Genomic DNA, 21,787 nt, shown 5'->3' with positions numbered 1-21,787 from the left:
ACTTTTTGGGCAAAAAGTTCTAAATTCGGCCGAACCTCGAACACCCAATGTTCGGGCCGAACCGATGGTGGACCCGAACCGTTCGATCATCACTACTCAGCATTGTTACAATCAATTCTTCTTTAAATCTCCTTGCCCCTTTTGGTACAAAGGGACCTGCAAAATTTATAAAGGCATTCCCCATTCTTAAAAAAATATAATGGACAATTTATGGTTATCACTAAAATATTTTCACTTCTCTGAAAATCATTGCTGAACTCTATCCAGTGGGAAAAGAGTTCACTTAAAAGGTCTGTTCCAATAGTTGGCCCAGTTATCTCAGTCTTAAACAAACAGCTCACTATGCCAATTGAAGATGTGCCTTCATTCAAATATTTTGCAGATACTGTAGGTTTGAGACACCCCTTAAAGGATCTCTTTATACTTGCAGACCCAGTTCTACAATTAGCTGTGTTTTTATTATAAAAATATAAAAATAAAAATAAATAAGATTATAACTTGCATGATTTTGCACCCATGCAAGTTTAGTTTAGTTTATAAACTGAATACCAAATGACTGAAAAAACAATGTTAAGCCCCGTACACAAGTACCGATCGTCGGCCGAACGATCAGCCGTCTTTTGTCCAGGGCTGTCGTGTCTGTTAAAAACTGCAAAAGACTGCACACAAATTTTGTCGGCCAACAACAGCCGACTGCAGAAGTGATGTCATGTGATGGTTAACTTTCCTTGTCTTTTTTCTTTTCTGAGCATGCCCAGTCTTGCAAATCTGCTGTCTGTCGGCCGAAATCTGTACTGACTGGCGAACAATCGGCCGTTCTGGTGTTGGCCAACAAAAATTTGAATGCTTGCACGACAGATTCTGTTCGGCCGAAAATGCGCTGTCAGCTGTCGGAAGCATCATACTAACAAGCTTACAATCGGCCGATCGGTCGTCGTCCGAATATTTACGGCCGACAATCGGTACGTGTGTACGGGGCATTACTCTCAGTCTCTTCCTTGTTGCCCATGTTGCGGTCCTTACGAAGCCATGTCAACAAGTTACAATCCACTTTGTTCATTCTCACTGATGTATTAAAAAAGAATATTGTTCCAGGGATGTGAGGGATACAGAGCTGGAAATTTAAGTACAGAGATGTCTGTACTTGTGTCCCCCATATATATGAAATGCCTGAGTGATTCAGACTAACTGCATTCATACAAAAACTGAAATATCATTTTTAATTGGACAAAAAATTAAAATACTTCATTAAAATATTAAATAATAACTGTTAATCAAAGCTCACCTTCTCACAGCGATATTCTCCAAAACAGAGGCCACGTATGACCTGGTTATAGATTAAGTCTGTGCTGATGGGATCCTCTGAAGAGTTATGCCATGGTGTGAAAATCTCCTTACGGAAAAACAGTCGCCAAGGTGCGTGTTTCTCTTGTTCGCCCTTGTCTCTGGCTTGCTGTTCGCACTGAGAGATACCATCCATCAAGTGTTCTGACCCATTTCCCAGTGACAACACCTGAAACACAGGAAAAGATCACAATATAAATATAAACCTGTTTAGTTACTAGATACTTTGAAATATAACCAACATCTCAGTGTGGAAATCAAAATGACTCCCACTTGTACATTTGTGCTACATCCCATAAAACCAAAACAAAATACTGTACAAAGAAATAAAAAACAAGGCTCAAAACCACAGAAGTCAATTAAATAATTAATCGAAAATTTAAATTCCATTTTATATCCTATTACTAAATGTTGAAAACGATTTTAACTGTTTGCAATGGTGCTGCCTATGCTTAGTTTAATCTGTGCATTAAATGAGTCTTTGAAATTCCAACACTGGTGTTTTCAGTGAAGGCCTTTAAACAAAAGATCCTGATGCAGAAAAAGTGAATATGGAGAAAAGGAGCTAAGTTTAGTTAAAGTGGTTGTAAACCTTTATACTCAGTATACTCAGTGAAGTGACTGGCCTCAGGTGATACACAAAGATTAAAAAAATTCTCTTACATAAGTTGTACCTGTTTATCTGCGGCCCTCTTTCCTCTACAGCCATTCAAAGTGCAGAATTTATACAGCTTGTCTGAGCTTTCAGAAAGCAGGTAGCAGGGAGCTAAAGTTACATTGTGCAGAGCTCAGTGAGTAGAGCCATCCCCTTAACACGACGACACAGAGGAAAAGAGGCGGGTTGTCAATCACAGGCTGTGTGCTGGATCCCCCCCCCCCACCCGTCACCTTTTTGCTGTTAGTGACAAGAACAGCTGTCAGAAGTGACTCATGCAGATAACAGAGGAATGAGGTAGTGTCAGGGATACAGCCGTACTGGCATTTCTGCCAGTACAAGTCATGGACGCTCCTGGCTCAATCGACACAGCCCTCTGCTGGCCCATCAGGGAAATGGCCGTAGGAGAACTGGCAACATTGCCAGTAATAGCAATGGTCGTTCCAGCCTCAATTGACACTGCTCTCTGCTGGCCCATCAGGGAAATGGCCGTAGGAGAACTGGCAACATTGCCAGTAATAGCAATGGTCGTTCCAGCCTCAATTGACACTGCTCTCTGCTGGCCTATAAAAGGTGCCCATAGGAGCAGACTCATTGCTGGATTATCTCTCAGCTTCTTGTGTTCCTGTGCTTCCTGTTTCCTGTTTGGACTTCCTGTTGTGACCCGGCTTATTTGTGAACCATCTGATCTCCTCCTGGTGTTTGACCCTCGGCTTGCCTCTTGGACTTTGCTCTTGCTACTACCTGCCTGTTTTCCCAGTGTATGACCCCGGCTTGCCTAAGGACTCCGTTTCTGCCTGCTCATCTGTGTATGACCCCGGCTCGTCCCTGTTCTGCTACTTACCTTGCTCTTGGACTGATCACCGGTGTTTGACCCTCGGCCTGGCTTTTACTACTCCTCTAGTTGCCTGCCTTACCCAGAGTTCCTGAAATCATCTGGTGTTCACCACAGGCGACCTGTGCTACTTGGGACGCTTCACCTCCTGTACCACTTCCAGGGGTGACTCGCACTGAGCTGCAAGGGAAGCCCTCTCTGCACTTCGGCCTTCATCCAGATCGTGACAGTATAATCCAGCCATGTCTGAGGCCAACAGAGGTGCTTCCCCGCTCGAGTCGCTATGTCAACAAGTCGCCACCCTGACCCAAGCAGTCCAGAGGCTTCAAGATGGCTACTTCCAGTTAGAAGGACATCTGCAGCATTTAACTCTCTGCTAGCTCCGCTTCTGCCTCCGCACAACAAGAGCACCCCAGCTTTCCACATTTTGCAATGGCACCTCCACCAGAGCCACGGGTGCCAACACCTGAACGTTTTTGCGGAGAACGAAAAATTCAGGTCCTTTAAAAATGCCTGCCTGCTGTACTTGGCCCTCCAGCCTAGGACCTTTTCCTCCGAGACTGTGAAAGTGGGGTTCATAATCTCCCTACTATCTGAGGAACCCCAAACTTGGGCCCATAACCTTCTGGAACAAAAGAGTCCCACTCTGAATTCGGTGAACTCCTTCTTTGAGGCTATGGCTCAGCTTTATGAGGACCCCCAGCGTGTCGCTACTGCCGAATCAGCCTTGCATGCTTTACAACAGGGGAAACGACCAGCAGACGACTATACTCTTGATACAGACCGCAGACACTGATTGGAATGAGGCGGCTCTCAAATATCAATACCTCCATGGACTGTCCGAAATCTTCAAGGATGAACTGGCTCGTGTCGATACCCCTGCTTCTCTCGAGGGTCTTATTCAACTAGCCATTCAATTGGACAGACGTCTGAGAGAACGATGTTCCGAACGTTACCAAGGCTCCCGACCCACCTGGGTATTGCCTAAGGTTCCATCAGCTACTGCACCTCCTACTGGGTCACCTGCTACCTTGAGCACGGATGGGGATCCCATGCAGATCAGCTTGATTCGCTCCTTCTTGACTCCTGAGGAAAGACAACGCCGCCGGCAGGCCAACCTCTAGCTCTACTGCGGTGGGACCGGTCATTTCCTGCGCAACTGCCCTGAAAGACCCAGTAAGTCTTACCTACGAAGCTCTCCGAACTGTCAAGTCTCTGAGCCTTCCTCCTCTCACCTTGTTCTCCCCGTCTCCCTACAGGTGGCGGAAGGGAAGGTTCGGCTCCTGGCGATCATTGATTCCGGGGCCTGCAGCTGTTTCATGGACTTTGCTTTGGCTAAGAGACTGGGTATCTCTTTGCAGCCGAGGAAACAAAGACTTGAGGTCCACTTAGCCGATGGTTCCCTGCCCAGCTCTGGTCCAGTTACTCGGGAGACCTGTCCTATTCTAACTACATCAGACTCTGGCCATCAAGAGTTTGTTCGTTTTGATGTAATATCTTCACCCATGTTCCCCATCATCCTAGGACTCCCTTGGCTGCAGGCCCACAACCCTCAGATTAATTGGGTCAAGAAGGAGATCCTCTTCACTTCTGAGTACTGCCATAATCACTGCCTCCCTCCCGGGCCTCATAGTTCTTCTACCTGCTTGGCGGTTCAACCAGTACCCGACACCCTTTCCAGCATCCCTGCAGTCTATCGGGAGTTCATGGATGTTTTTGATAAAAAGAAAGCCGAGGTCCTTCCCCCTCACCGCTCCTACGATTGTCCCATTGAATTACTCCCTGGAGCTGAGATCCTGTTTGGGAGGATATTCCCTTTATCCGAGAAAGAACTTGAAGTTCTCAGAGTCTACATCAATGAGAACTTGGAGAAGGGGTTCATCCGTCCCTCCTCCTCTCCTGCTGGGGCTGGCATATTCTTTGTGGAGAAAAAAGATGGCTCTTTAAGACCCTGTGTGGACTACCGAGAACTCAACAAGATTACCGCTAAGAACCAGTACCCTCTTCCCCTTATTCCTGAACTTGTTCAGCGCTTCCGGTGTGCCCGAATTTTCACCAAACTTGATCTTCGAGGAGCCTATAACCTAGTCCGTATCCGAGAGGGGGATGAGTGGAAGAAAGCGTTCAGAACTCGATTTGGCCACTTTGAGTACTGGGTCATGCCTTTTGGGCTGTGCAACGCCCCAGCGACTTTTCAACATCTCGTGAACGACATCTTCCGAGAATTCCTGGACAACTTTCTGATCGTTTATCTAGATGACATCCTCATCTTTTCTGCCACCCTTGAGCTCCATCGGGCTCATGTTAAAAGAGTGCTTGCCACCCTGGGGAAGTATGGACTCTATGTAAAGGCAGAAAAGTGTGACTTTGAGAAGGATTCCATTCAGTTTTTAGGACTGATTATCTCCACCAATGGAATCTCCATGGATCCTCAGAAAGTAAAATCTATTTTAGATTGGCCAGCCCCTTCCGACAAAAAAGGTGTCCAACGGTTTGTTGGCTTTGCCAATTTTTACAGAAGGTTCGTGAAAGGTTTCTCCATGATCATCTCACCCATCACCCAGCTCACCCGCCAGCAGGTTAGATTCCGCTGGTCACCGGAGGCCCAAGCAGCATTTGACGAACTAAAAAGACTATTTATCTCGGCACCTATCCTTCAGCACCCGGATCCAGCTCTGCCCTATATATTAGAAGTTGACGCTTCAGAAATTGCTACTGGGGCAATCCTGTGCCAACGTCAAGGCCCGAAGGCGCTCCTTCACCCCGTGGCCTTTTCCTCCCGGAAAATGACTCCTCCAGAGAGGAACTACGATGTAGGTGATCGTGAACTTTTGGCTATAAAATGTGCCTTAGAGAAGTGGAGATATCTGCTGGAAGGGGCCGCCCATCCCATCATGATTTTCACTGACCACAGGAACTTAGAATACCTCAGAACAGCTAAACGTCTAAGACCTCGACAAGCCCGGTGGGCTCTGTTCTTTTCAAGGTTCAACTTCCACATCACCTACAGGCCCGGGTCTAAGAATGGAAAAGCAGATGCTCTTTCTCGGATGTTTCCTGACAACCCAGAGATGGTTGAATCCAATACCATTCTCTCTGCTCAAAATTTTTTTTTTGCTTATCCAGCCTGACCTGAAGACTGCGATTAAGAAGGCCTCTGCTCAAAGTACAGAACCAGTAACTCCTCCCTTAAGCAGACAAGATGGATTCTTGTGGCATCAAGACAAAATTTTCGTTCCCCCTCAAGTAAGACTTCAGGTCTTAAAAAGCTTTCATGACCACAAGCTTGCCGGTCACTTCGGGGTACGGAAGACCCTCGAACTGGTCCAACGCCTCTTCTGGTGGCCCAGCCTGAATCAGGACTGCAAGGCTTATGTTGGTTCCTGTGTCACTTGCCAACGTAAAAGGGGTCCAAAACCAAGTCTTGGGGACTACTGAGACCTCTACCCATTCCTGAACAACCCTGGAAGAAGCTCTCCATGGACTTCATCGTGGATCTACCACCCTCAGAAGGGTTCACCACTATTCTGGTGGTAGTTGACCGTCTTTCAAAGATGGCCCACTTCTTACCCATGATCGGTACACCCTCTGCTCTAGATACTGCCAACGTGTTCATTAGAGAGATACTTAGGTTACACGGGCTTCCGGACAATATCGTATCAGACAGAGGTGGACTACCAGTTACTGTAGGATGCCATACTCAAGGCCCAAAAGGACTATAAAAGATTCTATGTAGGAAAAGAATTAGCCGCACATCCAGGGATTCCAATAGGTTTCAAATACCTTTATTTCCAAAAAGTTGCAAGTGATGACACCAAAGACACCAGCATAAAGTCTCGTAAACGAGACTTTATGCTGGTGTCTTTGGTGTCATCACTTGCAACTTTTTGGAAATAAAGGTATTTGAAACCTATTGGAATCCCTGGATGTGCGGCTAATTCTTTTCCTACAAGTGTTCCCACGGAGGCGGGCCGGGGCCAGCACTCTATTGGATATCCTATCTCCTGGCAATCACCACACGATATACACCTGGAGCAGTGTCTTTCTTTTCTTCAGTATAAAAGATTCTATGATCTGAAGAGGAAAGGAAATCCTGATTACAAGATTGGAGATAAGGTATGGCTTTCTTCTATGAATTTGAAACTGTCTTGTCCTTCTAGGAAACTTGGGCCCAGATTTATTGGCCCTTTTGAAATCAAGAGGGTGATTAATCCAGTGGCTTTTGAACCGGCTCTGCCCAGTTCCTACAAGATCCACCCAGTGTTCCATACCTCTCTACTTAAACCAGTTGTACAGAGCCCGTTCCCTGGAAGAGAGGAGCTACCTCCACCGCCGGTTTCAGTGGAAGGTGAAACTGAGTTTGAGGTCGAATCCATCTTGGATTGCAGGAAAAGGGGTAGACAGACTCAGTACTTAATTAAGTGGAAGGGGTATCCCCTTGAAGATAATTCATGGGAACCCATGAGCAATATCCATGCCCCAAGGCTTATCCATTTCCTGAAAGTCTGGCCCATCTGGGCATCCGGAGGCTGCCCCTTGGGGGGGGGGGGGCACTGTCAGGGATACAGCCGTACTTGCATTTCTGCCAGTACAAGTCATGGACGCTCCTGGCTCAATCGACACAGCCCTCTGCTGGCCCGTCAGGGAAATGGCCGTAGGAGAACTGGCAACATTGCCAGTAATAGCAATGGTCGTTCCACCAGCCTCAATTGACACTGCCCTCTGCTGGCCTATAAAAGGTGGCCATAGGAGCAGACTCATTGCTGGATTATCTCTCAGCTTCCTGTGTTCCTGTGCTTCCTGTTTCCTGTTTGGACTTCCTGTTGTGACCCGGCTTGTGAACCATCTGATCTCCTCCTGGTGTTTGACCCTCGGCTTGCCTCTCGGGACTTTGCTCTACTACCTGCCTGTTTTCCCAGTGTATGACCCCGGCTTGCCTAAGGACTCTGTTTCTGCCTGCTCACCTGTGTATGACCCCGGCTCGTCCCTGTTCTGCTACTTACCTTGCTCTTGGACTGATCACCGGTGTTTGACCCTCGGCCTGGCTTTACTACTCCTCTAGTTGCTTGCCTTACCCAGAGTTCCTGAAATAATGAGCGTTGCATACTAGCTCATTATGTGTTTCTCTTTCAGGTTGAAAAAAAAAATAAAAATATTATTGAGTTTACAACCTCTTTAAGGTCCCTAGGGCAAACATAACCCTCCTGACCGACTTCTCCTGATTTGTCTGTAGCATATCTACTACATTCTGGACCTTGTTTTTCTTCCCCCCTGGAAGGAAGATTCTTTGCTCTACTGAACCTAACTGGTAACCCAGAAACTGTACTAGCTGGGCCGGACTGAAGTTTCATTTTTGAAGGTTCACAATACAACCCAGGGTTTCCAAGTGACTGTGGGCCTTGCCCAGGTCTTCTTGCAATCTTTCCCTGGAAGGGGCAAAGAAGAGGAGGTCATCCAGATATGGGATTACTGAGACTCCTTGAAGGCGGAGAGGAGCAAGGGCTTCTGCCATTATCTTTGTAAAAATCTGTGGGGCGGATGAAAGGCCCGAAAGGGAGGGCTTTGAATTGTAGATGCAGGACTTCCTTCCCCATATCCACTGCCAACCTCAGGAATTTTTGGGACTGAGGGGCTATAGGAATGTGTAGGTACACATCTCTTAAGTCGATCAATGCCATAAAGCATCCCTTGGTCAACAGATTCCTGACAGTGAAGATCGAGTCCATACAAAATCTTCTGTATAGGATTGACCTGTTCAGCTGCTTTGAGTTGAGGAAAACTTCCAGATTGCTTCCCCTCAGGAAAGATATGGGAATAGAATCCCTGATGGCATTCCTCTGGTGATAAATATGTGTTGCGCTTAACCCAATAATTAATGAAAATAGTGAAATGATGTCAACAAGTGATACTCAAAAAAAATTATATGAAACGTAATATGTAAATAAACAGTTATTGTGGATTGTGAGTCCTTAGTAAATTAACATAAATAGTCCCAATAATCATGCCAATCCAAAATAAGTGGAATTTTGATATGGAGAACCACATGTCCCAGTACACATGCGTCACTTTGTTTGCTAGAAGAAAAAAAACACTCTAGGATATGTTCCAAAAGGCTACTTATCAGATGTGAATGGTCATCCAATTTAATGGATAGACCTAGGTTCGCTTAATTGATGATAATGAAATCCACCAGGTGTAATTCAATGCAATATGCGGTAGAGGATATTCAGTAGCAGAAGCTCAAAGACCATATGTAAAAAAAATTAAGGACATCGTGTGATACCGTACACACAATCACAAAAAAAAAAAATATTGCACTCACATAATAACTTCAATGTTGAGCGTATATTTTATGCAAGACAAAAGGGCAGAGAGAGGAACCACAGATCCCAGCAGGCAAGATACCACTCCGTAAGTAGATATAGAAAGTGTACTTACGGAGTGGTATCTTGCCTGCTGGGATTTGTGGTTCCTCTCTCTGCCCTTTTGTCTTGCATAAAATATATGCTCAACATCAAAGTTTTTATAGTAAAAATGAAGAAGGCGCTGGTTTTGATAACTGTGTGTTCCTTAGGTAAGTATATACCAATATATTCTAGGGGATGGCTCAAGGTGCACAAGATTGAGCTATTAGTAATGGTGCGAGCCAATTAGTACCTGAGCTCCTACTTCTAAAGTTTAAATATGTGCCCTGTGAGTGTATAAATTTACATCTGAATATATTCAAAACAAATGTGTGTAAACATATATTTATAAAAAAAAAAAAAAAATATATATATATATATATATATATATATATATATATATATATATATATATATAGGACAGGATAGGTGCACTTATTTACTATACTTGTCACTTAAATAACACAAAATTGGCCAATCTATAGCCACAATTCTACAATTAACGACTATAATCAGCACAAATATAAAAGGCAGTTGTTGACAGTTATTGTGCAAAAGGTGATTATAGTTTGTGCAGCAAAGTAAAATATAAATAATATGTGACAATATATTGTGCAAATGGTGACTGCATTCGTGCAGTATGGTTGCTCTGCCTCGTGCTCTTGTGATAGTGTGGTAATCAATCCTGCTTACCAGATATCATCAGGTCACACAGACCTATTGAGCCTTAGATCAGTATTCAATTAGGATGGATCAATCCTCCACCAATCTCCTCCACATCAAATCTCCTCTGATCAATGCTATTAATTGGAATTGGATATTTATCACAGGAATAAAACCTTCTCCTTATTCCTCCTTTTCTCCGAATCATTAGATGTTGGACTCAGGCAAGTGAGTATATATAAAGACAGTAGGAAGCCAAAATAGTGTAATACCATTTATTTAAATAAATAAAATCAAGAAATAAAATTGGCTGCTTACATTTAAGTGTGCCCCCCTGGCACACGGTGAAGGGGCTATTTGCTATTCAAGGGTATGGATGTATTCGTGAGTGTAAAATAAAGGGGCTAAGTCGCGCTACTAAGTGCTGATTTGATAAGTAACCATCAAACAAGACACAATGATTGATAGACCAAAAAGTCCTCTATGATGTAAACGTGTTATCCAAATGACAGATACAGTCCAAATTCCAGATTTCAGGGTCAGATGATCATATCGAAATTCACATAATCTCCTTACCAGAAAAAGGAATAGAGTTCGCCCCAAAAAACTCAAACGGAGTTGAATCAACCTCAGATGGATGTACTCAGATTCGCCTCTCATCAATCGATGGCAGTCATACATGGGAAAAGAAAATAGACTCCATAGCGTAATACTGTTAGGTGCTCATGTACCACCCTGGAAAGTGCACACCATCACCAGAGCCAAGTAACCAAGAGAGTGGAGCACAGACCCCCTGAGTACTAAATGCTTACCAGATGAAATGATGTTTAGGGTGAGACAGAGAAAGGAGAAAGGTAGCACACTGAAGACCTTGTCCAACACCACTACCGCTTACCAGACTCCAATGGGTTAACAGCCAAACAGACCCATAAGCGATCCCTCAGGCATCCGGTGAAGATCACTCCAGACCAGAATCTCATGGGTTAACAGCCAAACAGTCCTAACCACGATCCTTTAGGCAACCGATGAAGCTCACTCCAGAACCTCGCCTCTTGCAAATGACAGGCGCTACCCACGTCGACTGTCGGTTGCCTGAGGGATCGCTTATGGGTCTGTTTGGCTGTTAACCCATTGGAGTCTGGTAAGCGGCAGTGGTGTTGGACAAGGTCTTCAGTGTGCTACCTTTCTCCTTTCTCTGTCTCACCCTAAACATCATTTCATCTGGTAAGCATTTAGTACTCAGGGGGTCTGTGCTCCACTCTCTTGGTTACTTGGCTCTGGTGATGGTGTGCACTTTCCAGGGTGGTACATGAGCACCTAACAGTATTACGCTATGGAGTCTATTTTCTTTTCCCATGTATGACTGCCATCGATTGATGAGAGGCGAATCTGAGTACATCCATCTGAGGTTGATTCAACTCCGTTTGAGTTTTTTGGGCGAACTCTATTCCTTTTTCTGGTAAGGAGATTATGTGAATTTCGATATGATCATCTGACCCTGAAATCTGGAATTTGGACTGTATCTGTCATTTGGATAACACGTTTACATCATAGAGGACTTTTTGGTCTATCAATCATTGTGTCTTGTTTGATGGTTACTTATCAAATCAGCACTTAGTAGCGCGTCTTAGCCCCTTTATCCTCTTTTTTGTTTGTCACAAATTAAGTTGCTGCTGTATTCATTAGTTAGCGCAGTTATAACTCCCTTTTTCTATTCGTGAGTGTATCCCTCTGCACTTTACATGTGTATCAGTGCAGCCCCTGTAGCGTGGCAGCGGTCGGTGTGCGTTCCAACTGGTAGGTGGAAGTGACGTTGCTGGCTCTCAGTATTTCCGGGTGTAATCAAGACCACAATGCATTTTGCTCTACAGCGTCATCAGGAAGTCTGTGTTTTTTGTGTTTTACACAATAAAAAGAGGCAGCAGGTACAAATATATCACTCCAAAGAGAGCAGAACCAGGCGCCTTCACGATTATAAATTAGATTGAAGTTTTTATGTGAGTGCAATATTTTTGGTTTTATTTTGTGATTGTGTGTACGGTATCACACTATGTCCTTAATATTTTTTACATATGGTCTCTGAGCTTCTGCTACTGGATATCCTCTACCGTATATTGCATTGAATTACACCTGGTGGATTTCATTATCATCAATTAAGTGAACCTAGGTCTATCCATTAAATTGGATGACCATTCACATCTGGTAAGCAGCCTTTTGGAACATATCCTAGAGTGTTTTTTTCTTCTAGCAAACAAAGTGACGCATATGTGCTGGGACTTTTGGTTCTCCATATCAATATTCCACTTATTTTAGATTGGCACGATTATTGGGACTATTTATGTTGATTTACTAAGGACTTACAATCCACAATAACTGTTTATTTACATATTACATTTCATATAATTTTGTTTTGAGTATCACTTGTTGACATCATTTCACCATTTTCATTAATTATTGGGTTAAGCGCTACACATATTTATACACACTTTTTCTGGATTTTCTATAGGTCCATGGGTGCAGCTTCCCCCTTTTTCAAACTAGATATATTGGATCACAATCATTTAATACTTTTAGCGCAGAAATCCATTCACATATTTTTGTTCCTCTGGTGATACCTGACTCACAACCCCCTGTCGCATCAAATCCTTTAACAAGTCCTTCATAGCCAGGGCTTTTGTTGTGTCCTTTGGAAGGTTTGTGACAAAATTTATTTTTGGAGGAGGATCCGAAAATTTCATTTGGTATCCCTGTGACAGCATGACTAGAATATATTGATTTTCTGTCGCACTTGCCCAGTGGGGGAGGAATTTTTGAAGTCTTCCAGTTCCTCCCACTGGTAATGAAACACCATTGAGTTTTGTTGGTTGACGTGGGAAGATGGAAAAGGACACTCCCTCTGCCTTTATCCCTCTGCGCCGACCAATTCCTTCTTTTCCCCTGGGGCTTGCTATCCTGTTCCTGAGCCCTTTGAGGTAAAAAAAGGCATTTAGCTGTTTGCTTTTTCTTCTTAACAGGGAGTGGTCTCTTTTTGTCGGCTCTCCTATCTAGGACCGAATAGTAGATCCCCCATGAATGGAATACTACAAAGTTTGCTTTTGGATGCCGCATCCCCTGACCAGGTCTTCAACTACAGAGCTCTTCTGGCTGAGTTAGCTAGGGCTGCAGATCTTGCTGTCATCTTTACAGATTCTACCGATACATCCGTAATGTAAGCTACAGCCATTGACAGGGTCGTAAAAGAATCAAGGATCTCTCATTTGGGGTAATATGGGCCTTGAGTTGATTTATCCAGTACTCCATATTTCTATATATGCAAGTAGTCGCCATAGCTGATTTGAGATTGCTCATGATGGATTGCCAAGCCTTTTTAAGTTATTGATCCTTACTTTTGTCCATGGGATCTTTCACTATACCCATGTTCTCAAATGCCAGGTCAGTTGTTCTGTAAACTTGGAAAAAGGCTGCATCGAGCTTAGGTACTTTATTCCAAAGTGCCTCTCAATCTTCTTCTAAAGGAAAATGCCCTTTATGGGCCTTTGGGGAAAAAAAGCTCTCTCTCTGGTTCTGCCCATTCTTTTTTTAATGGCCTGAGAGATTACCGAATGTACTGGAAAAGTGCGACCTTTAGGCCTCATTTACATTAGACCTTTTACAACTGCTGTTTTTGGCGTCAGACTTTTTTTCTGCAGCCAGTAAACTCCCCAGCATGTTATCCAATGCACACATAGGCTGTTATCAGCAGTTTTTCTCAGGGGCGTTTTCTGGCTGGAAAAAATCCCCAGAACAAGTGGGTTTTAAGAGGTGTTTTCAGCTGTAAAAACGCTCTGATAAAAACTTAAAAACGCTGAAAAAAGCTAAAAAACACGGCTTTCCTGACAGACTCCATGGCAGCATACGTATCGGGTTTGGCCCCGCCCCCAAACCTACCCATAGGCCATCACTCCCATAAATCTTTGCTCCTGTTTAGCACACGTGTTCCTTTTTTGTCCTCCAATGGATTACCTGTATCCTACCTGAAGATGGATCCCGGGAGATGGATATCTCTACCTGTCGGGTATTGAGTCTCCAATAAGCCCCAGCTGCTGCGGGGTATGGAGTAGGGGCGAAGATGTATGCAGCCTTTGGCCAAAAAGCCCAGCTGCTGCGGGTGGCCGGTACCCTAAAGTGACATAAAGTCCGGTGTGTGTGATCATCCATCCCTGGTGGTAGCGGTTTGTGAGTACCCCTTGTTTCAATATCTCCATGGCAGCTATGATTGTATATATTGATATATGTATTGCCTTTATGTTTCTTACATGTTCCCTGGTGGCTAGCGGTCCGGGACCGATCGGTGTGCACTTCCTGTTCGGTCGCCGGTTGGATCCATAGTGCGCATGCGCGGACCCTCAAGAACGAGGCTCGGTTCTCGAGCATGCGTAGTAGAGAAGCGGCGCATGCGCAGTGACGTTTTCAGGCGGCGATCGCTGATAACGTCATAGGGCGCCATATTTAAATCTCCTCAGCTGTCAGCAGTGTCTGTGTGTATACACTGCTGCTAGGAGACGCTCTGTGTGCTGCCAGCTTGTTCCTGGAAGACTTTTCCTGCTGCATCGCTGCCGCTCTGCCTCTATCCACCTGGTTTCCTGGTGAGTAGCTGGTCCCCAGTTTGGGAGCCTCCCCCCCCCCCCATGTTTGTTTGCTTCCTTTTCTGATATCGTTGTCCGGCTCACCCTGTAGGTCAACGCCAGAATGGAAGCCTCTCTGCCCTCCGGTGGTCAGCCCGCCCTTATCAGGTATTAGGGGCTTTTCAGGGTGGGGGTGTGGATTTTGGGGGGGGGACGGGAACACATGTTCCTAGCTTCCTGTTTGTGTCTCTTTGCTTTCTCTTTTCGTTTCAGCCCTTCTCATTCAGAGTCTCGGCATTCCTCTCATAGGAGTGAAAGGCGTTCAAGTTCACACCACCGGCATTCTTCTTCTCGGAAGTCCCCATCGGGCTCCCATCACCATAAGAGAGCGTCCACATCAGCTAGTCACTCAAGAAAACATGACAAAGCAGGTTGTTGGGGCTGTGGAGCTTGTGTGCCTGAAAAGAAGTCCCTGTGTGACAGGTGTTTTTCCCAGGCTGCGGGAGAAAGGGATACCTCTGACCAGCGTATTGAAGCCCTAGTCAAAAGGGTAGTAAAGGACTCTCTAGCCGAGATGGGTGTCAATCAATCCCAAGGCTCTACAACGGCTCCTCCTAGCCCTTCCCCTGCAATGCTTCGTCCGCAGGAAGACCTGGAGTCTGCTCAGACAAGCCATCAGTCGGCACTCTTGTCGGAAAGCGACTCTGAAGCTGAAGACCCCTGTTTGGGGTTTGAGTACGCCTTAGTTCCTTCCTTGGTAAAGGCGGTAAGGGAGACCTTGAATTGGGAGGAGTTGGCGGTTCCCCCTCCAAAGCAAAAGAAATACTTTAAACAGCTCAATAAGGAGCGTGTTAATTTTCCCTTCCTGGGAGAGCTGGGAGATATTATCTCAGAAGAGTGTGGGTAAGGTGGAGCGAAAAAATTCCTTAGCCTCCAAGATGTCCAAGTTATACCCTTTTAAAGAGGAAGACGTCAAAAATCTTGAGTCACCTCCTCTGGTGGACGCAGCAGTAATGAGGCTGGTGAAGCACGTGACCCTTCCCCTAGAGGATACCGTCTCGTTCAAAGATCCGCTGGATCGAAGAATGGACTCAGACTTAAAAAGAATTTATTTGATGGCAGGTATGGCCTGCAAACCGGCCCTAGCCCTGGCCACTCTATCCAAGGCTATGGAGTCATGGGCTGATGTGGTGGATGAATCCGTCAAGACAGTCTCGGAAGAGGTCGCCAGAAGTTCCCCAATTCAGGAACTTAGACTGGCCTCGTCGTTTCTTGGGGAGGCTTCCATAGATCTGATCCGGCTGTTGGCCAGAGTTATGCTGTCCTCAGTCACAGCTAAGAGGGCCCTTTGGCTTCGTCCATGGGTCGCTGATCCGGCATCAAAGCAAGTCTGGTGCCGTATTCCCTTTGAGGGGTCCTCCCTTTTCGGGAACAAGCTTGATGAGGCCATTACCCGGGCCACGGGCGGGAAATCTGGGTTTCTTCCTCAGGATCGACGCCAGTTTAATGTAAAGAAGGGGCAGTCTAATAGGAAGTTCATTCCAGATTGAGCCAGGGAGGCTCGCACATACAGGCCTGGACGAGAATTTAATAGAAATTGGAGGTGCAGACAATCCTCCAGGAAAGCTTCTAAGAACGTCTCTTTCGGGGACAGCGAGCCCACTAAGTCCTTTTGAAGTTGGGCCCACTCAGGCATACCCTCTTTCCGTCATGTTTGGGCGGCTTCGATTCAAGATCCCTGGACCGTCAGGACAGTGTCTTCAGGTCACAAGTGGGTCTTCAAAGAGATTCCAGGTCCAAGATTCCTGCTTACTGCCCTACCATCCTCAGTAGAAAGACGTCAAATTTTACTTTCTTACGTCGAGTCTCTCATTACTCAGGGGGCTGACATCTCCGTTCCAGAGTCCGAGCGAGGCCAAGGAATTTACTCTCCACTCTTTCTGGTACAAAAGAAAAACGGGTCGTGGAGACCAGTCATAGACCTCACTTTCTTAAACCAGTTTATAAAGAGAGAGAAGTTCAAGATGGAGTCTCTGCTGTCCATACAACAAGCAGTTCAGCTTGGATGGTGTCCATCGACCTGAAGGATGCCTACTTTCATGTTCCTGTGGCAGAAAGTTTTCAAAAATATCTCCGGTTCGCAGTGGGGGGTTCACATCTACAGTTTATCTGTCTCCCCTTCGGGCTCTCCACATCTCCACGGACCTTTTCAAAAATCTTATTGGCCGTGGTAGCCTTGCTGAGAACGAGAGGTATTCGCCTCCATCACTATTTGGACGACCTCCTCCTGTTGTCTCAAAACAAAGATCAACTGGTAGTTCATCTGGGACAGGTCATATCCACCCTTCAGAGTTTCGGCTGGCTTCTGAACGAAGAAAAGAGCCATTTAACCCCAACACAGTTCCTCGTCTATCTGGGCACTCTGTTCGATATGGCAAAGGCGACAATATCCCGGCCGGTAGAGAAGATAGATACAGTCCGGGACAGAGTTCGGTCTGCCCTCTCGTCTTCTCATCTTCAGGCACGCCAATGCCTGAAGGTAATCAGGACTATGGTCGCAGTAGTTCCCATGGTAAAATGGGCCCTGTGGAAGATGAGGCCTTTTCAGAAGGGATTTCTACAGCAGTGGGATGCATGGCACCTGGATCAACCGATCTTTCTGACTCCAGCTATGAGAGCGAGTCTTCCGTTGTGGTTGTGCAAAGATCATCTATTGAACTGCCACTTGCTGAGACCAGCCCAGTGGGTAGTGATCACTTCGGACGCCAGCAATCTAGGCTGGGGCGCCCACTGTCAGTCGGAAGTGGCTCAGGGCAGGTGGAGGTTTCCTACCCAAGGGATAGTGTCCAACGTCCTGGAACTCCGGGCGGCATATCAAGCCCTTCGGGCATTTTCGCATCTGATAAAAGGTCTACCTGTCATGCTACGACTGGACAATACCTCAGCAGTAGCGTATGTGAGAAGACAGGGTGGAACGCGCAGCTGGTCCCTCTTAAGGGAAGTAGAGCCGATCATGTCATGGGCACAAAAGAACCTCTCAGATCTGTCAGCAGTCTATGTCCCAGGAATCCAGAATGCCCAAGCGGACTTTCTGTCCAGAGTAGACCTGGACAACAACGAGTGGTCCCTACACTGGGAAGTATTCAACTGGATCCTGTCACTGGGGTTCTCCCCAGAAGTCGATCTCTTCGCTTCCCCCTGCAACCACAAGCTACGGAAGTATTACTCGAGGTTCAAGGATCCCCAGGCATTCGGGGTAGATGCCCTTTCGGACCAGTGGAGGTTTCACAGGGCGTACGCTTTCCCACCGGTTCCGATAATTTTGAAATTTCTCCGGAGACTCAGGTCAGAGCCTGTAGAAATACTGGCAGTAATGTGTGTGTGGGTGGTTCCTGCGCTATCTGAGGTAGTATGGGTCCCTTCTTATTGCTGCACCACGAGACTGGTACCAGGAACCAGTTGATACAGTAATTTAAATATGGGGGTTTGTGGCGCGCTTCAGAAGTGGAAAGGGTTAAAACTATTAATTGTGACTAAAATATAACAAATACATGTGTAGTGGAATACTAAAATAAAGTGATGTTTTTAAACAATTCCGTATCCTTGTAATTGTGAATATGTTGAACTTCAATCCAATCGTGATTAAATAAATAAATACGTATTCTATAAAGTGCTAAAACAAGTATTCCAAACTATAAGGTGCTGGGTGCTTTCAATCTTCAATAGATACATATCATGCCAACAAAGTCTTTAAAAACTCATTTAAATTAATAAAGTGCAATATCAGTGAATGTCCGTTTGTTTCCATCCACCACAGAAAAAAAAATATATATATATATATTCAGCTGTGTGCCTTCAACTTAAATCACAAAGTGCTTCCGTGCAAACAAAAGTGCTGTGACTTGCTCCTCCACCAGGTGTCACTTCTAGGTGCTCTAAACTCTCACCTTAATGGAGTATATAAATCGCCCGTGTATATATATTTGACCCCCGGTTTGGTGATCAACGGCTTGCGTATCCTATCTCCAGAATCTTATTCGTGGTCCCGGGATACCTCTCAGGGTCCGTATTGGGGTGCTTTTGTCCTAAGGGGTCCTTGACTGCTATCACGACCTCGGGGCTCATCAAACACAAAGGGCCATCATGGTGCAGTATTTAAAATCAATTTATTCATAAAAAAACGATTGCACTTACATTTAGTCAACTTCTTATAAGCGTAGAAACAATCTGAATAGCGTTGGGAGAACTTCGCTCCGATCCTTAACGTCACTCTCGGTTTTCGGCGGCTCCTCCTACGCGTTACGTCACGTCACGTGATTTCCTCAGGGAGTGGCCTATACTGGATGTGACGTTTTATTTATATTAGTCGGGCCGGAAGTGTCGCCGTGGCCATTTTGAAGGAACTTGTATATGCAGTTCCGGCGGATGTTGACAATCCGCCATATTGCTCAATGTTCCCGAGCTTGATTACACTAATTTTTTTCTTTATTTACCCCGGAAGTGAGGTTATGAACCATGTTAACTATAATGATATCTGTACATTGCATACAACCAAAGAAACATGATATTCGATCATCTTATTGTCGCTGATTATTGTACTAGTTCATAAGAAACATACAGGAGAGATTACATAAATTAGGGAGAGTGAGTCAGTTTCTCCGGACTCTTATTTTTGCAACATCTTCTCATTTTCAGCATAGAATGCTCCGCTAAAATTCTATTTAACTCTTTTAAATGTATGGGAGAGGGGACTGTAATGACTTCTTATTAACATAAAATAAAAGACATAAAATCATCTCTTTAAAATTCTTTTTCAAATTCTTTTTGTGCTGCTTATATATTTTTAAGGCATATTCTGTAAATGTGGGTACTTCTATATTAAAATTAAAAATCGCTAATAAAACAGTTTAAGTCGGGGGTCGTGTCTGGCCAGCAAGGAAGATGGCAGCGTAACTGCAGAGCTCCGGCGGACCTAGCTCACATCAGCCCACAGCGACAGCGACCCGGGACACCTACACACTCACTTTGAGCTGCCGAATTCCCCACAGTCACAGCCGGCATGTCGAAGCGCCGCAAGGCGGTGAAACCGCCTCAGAGGCTCACGGACTTCTTCCCAGCCGGTCCGAGGAGAGGTAGGCAAGATGGCGCCGTCCTCGGCGCGGAGCGCTGCATGCAGCCGATGGAGGGAGAGGGGGAAGCAGATGGGGGCAGTCTGGGGACTATGGCGGGCCTGGAGGAGTGCTCCCCTCCCTCCTCACCCGCATCTCCAGACAACGTGTAGGGGAGGTGGAGAATCCCCCATCCGCCCAGCATGTAGCAGGACAGGGTCCTTTCACCTTAGAAGCATTCCCAGCCTCTGACCAGCCCTTATCTGAAGCTACACTGAAAAGATGTTGCTGTCAATGCGGGACACTTTGTATAATGATCTATCTGCCAGGTTTGCTCCCCTACATGATAAAGTTGTACTCCATGAGGACAAGATCAACCACATAGAAACAAAGATGGCGGACCTGTATGTAGCCCATAATGATGTAGTGGATGCGTACGCAGACCAGGAAAGTGAAATTGAGCGTCTTCAGAACAAAATAGCGGACCCAAAAGACCGCTCGCGACGCAATAATATAAAGTTTAGAGGCATCCCTGAGTCGGTGACGCACGCGGATCTCACTATCTTTATACAGCGTCTGATGAAATCTCTGATCCCGACGCTCAGCGACATTGAGCTATGTGTTGATCGTGCGCATAGAACCCCTAAGCCTAAGTTTCTCCCAGATACGGCCCCTAGGGATGCACTAGCTCGAATCCACTACTACCACGTTAAAGAACGTGTTATGAGAGCTGCCAAGCAAAGTCCAGCTGTACCAGACGAGTTCATGGGTATCTCACTTTATACTGACATTTCGCAGCAAACAGCGATTAACAGGAAAAAGCTTGCTCCGCTTACTAAGATCCTGCGTAATCATAACGTGATCTACAAGTGGGGATTTCCCACAAAGCTCCTGGTTACGTGGAATGGGAAGACATACCCGATCTTCAGCGTGGATAAAGGCATCCTCCTGTTCAAGCAATGGCACCTCCTGCCTTCAGATGCTCCACCACCCTCCGCTCCATCTCCCACGCGCCTGCAAAACGAATGGACCTGAGTCTACTTACTGCAACCACCCGGTCTCTGTCTTGTGTTCCCTCAACCACGCTGAGGTCTGCCGGGAGCCTGCCTAAGAATGTTTGGTTCTTTCCATCTGTTCACCTGAGTTGCCGGAGGAGTCCACTTGGACTCTGAGTTTTTTTTTTTCTTGTCTTTTTTTTTTTAAGTTCCCTGCAACACAAGAATTGCGACAAGTCTACATTGTTTTTTTTTCTTTTTTCCTCCACTTTTTGTTTTGTACGCTTCCACGGGATTTTTTACCTTTTTTTTTTTTTTTTTGGAAGCTCCTTGCCTGCATAGCACAATGCCCAGTGTAAGGCTGAGCAGTGTGCTATCCCCCATTTGCCTCAGCGGCTCATCTTGCAGCCGCCCATGGTGCCTGTGTTTTTTCGGGCCTTTCTTAATTTTTTGGTGTCTGTCTTGTCTGTCTTGTTTGTCCCCCCATCTTTTCTTTGCAGTTGCTCCGCTTCATCGTCCTGCCGAACTACCAATCACGGATTCTTCAGCATCACCGATTTGGCATCGACCACCTCTCCACTTCCTCACCACTGCCGAGCATCTCATGGCTCAACAGGATCCTCAGTACACTAGGATATGTGCGCCTTCCCAATCAGAGACTCTCCGCATCAGGTACTGTTTCCACCTTCCCTATGAAGTTGACAACGCACTCCTAATCGCACTTTGCAAGCATCTACCATGCCCTTACGATTGATTTCACTGAACGTTAAGGGCCTTAATAGCCCGTACAAACGATCGGCCCTCTCAAAAGAAGCAAAGTCACTCAAGGCGGACATTCTCTTTGTCCAGGAGTCACATTTTGCTATTGATAAATGTCCTAAACTGTCCCTTTCGGACTTTCCCCACATCTACATGGCTAATGGTCCTAAAAAAACATGCAGAGTTTTCATCGCCATAAGACACTCGGTCACCTTCAAATGTATTCAGTCTGTGGCAGACCCTGAAGGGCGCTTTCTTATTTTAGTTTGCGAGCTTAATCATTCTTTATTTACCTTGGTGAACCTATATGCTCCGAATACGAAACAACGTAAATTTTTGGCCCCTTTGTTCTCCCAAATTTCAGAAGTACAGCAAGGTTCCCTCATTATAGGGGGAGATTTTAACACTGTCGTAGATCCA

General features: G+C 45.6%; 1 protein-coding gene across 1 annotated transcript in view; it reads right to left on the bottom strand.

Moving 5' to 3' along the window:
* Window positions 1–21,787, bottom strand: part of MYO7B (myosin VIIB) — a 545,169-nt gene that overhangs the window by 170,230 nt on the left and 353,152 nt on the right. Inside the window, exon 30 of the mRNA XM_082249873.1 lies at window positions 1,286–1,513. Coding sequence (XP_082105999.1) covers window positions 1,286–1,513 — 228 coding nt within the window. The remainder of the gene's footprint in view (window positions 1–1,285; window positions 1,514–21,787) is intronic.

Source organism: Pelophylax lessonae, assembly GCF_965119305.1.
Source record: "Pelophylax lessonae genome assembly, chromosome: 3".
Lineage (NCBI taxonomy): Eukaryota > Metazoa > Chordata > Amphibia > Anura > Ranidae > Pelophylax > Pelophylax lessonae.
The sequence above is the reverse complement of the archived record's forward strand: the minus strand, read 5'-3'. Positions and strand labels throughout refer to the sequence as shown.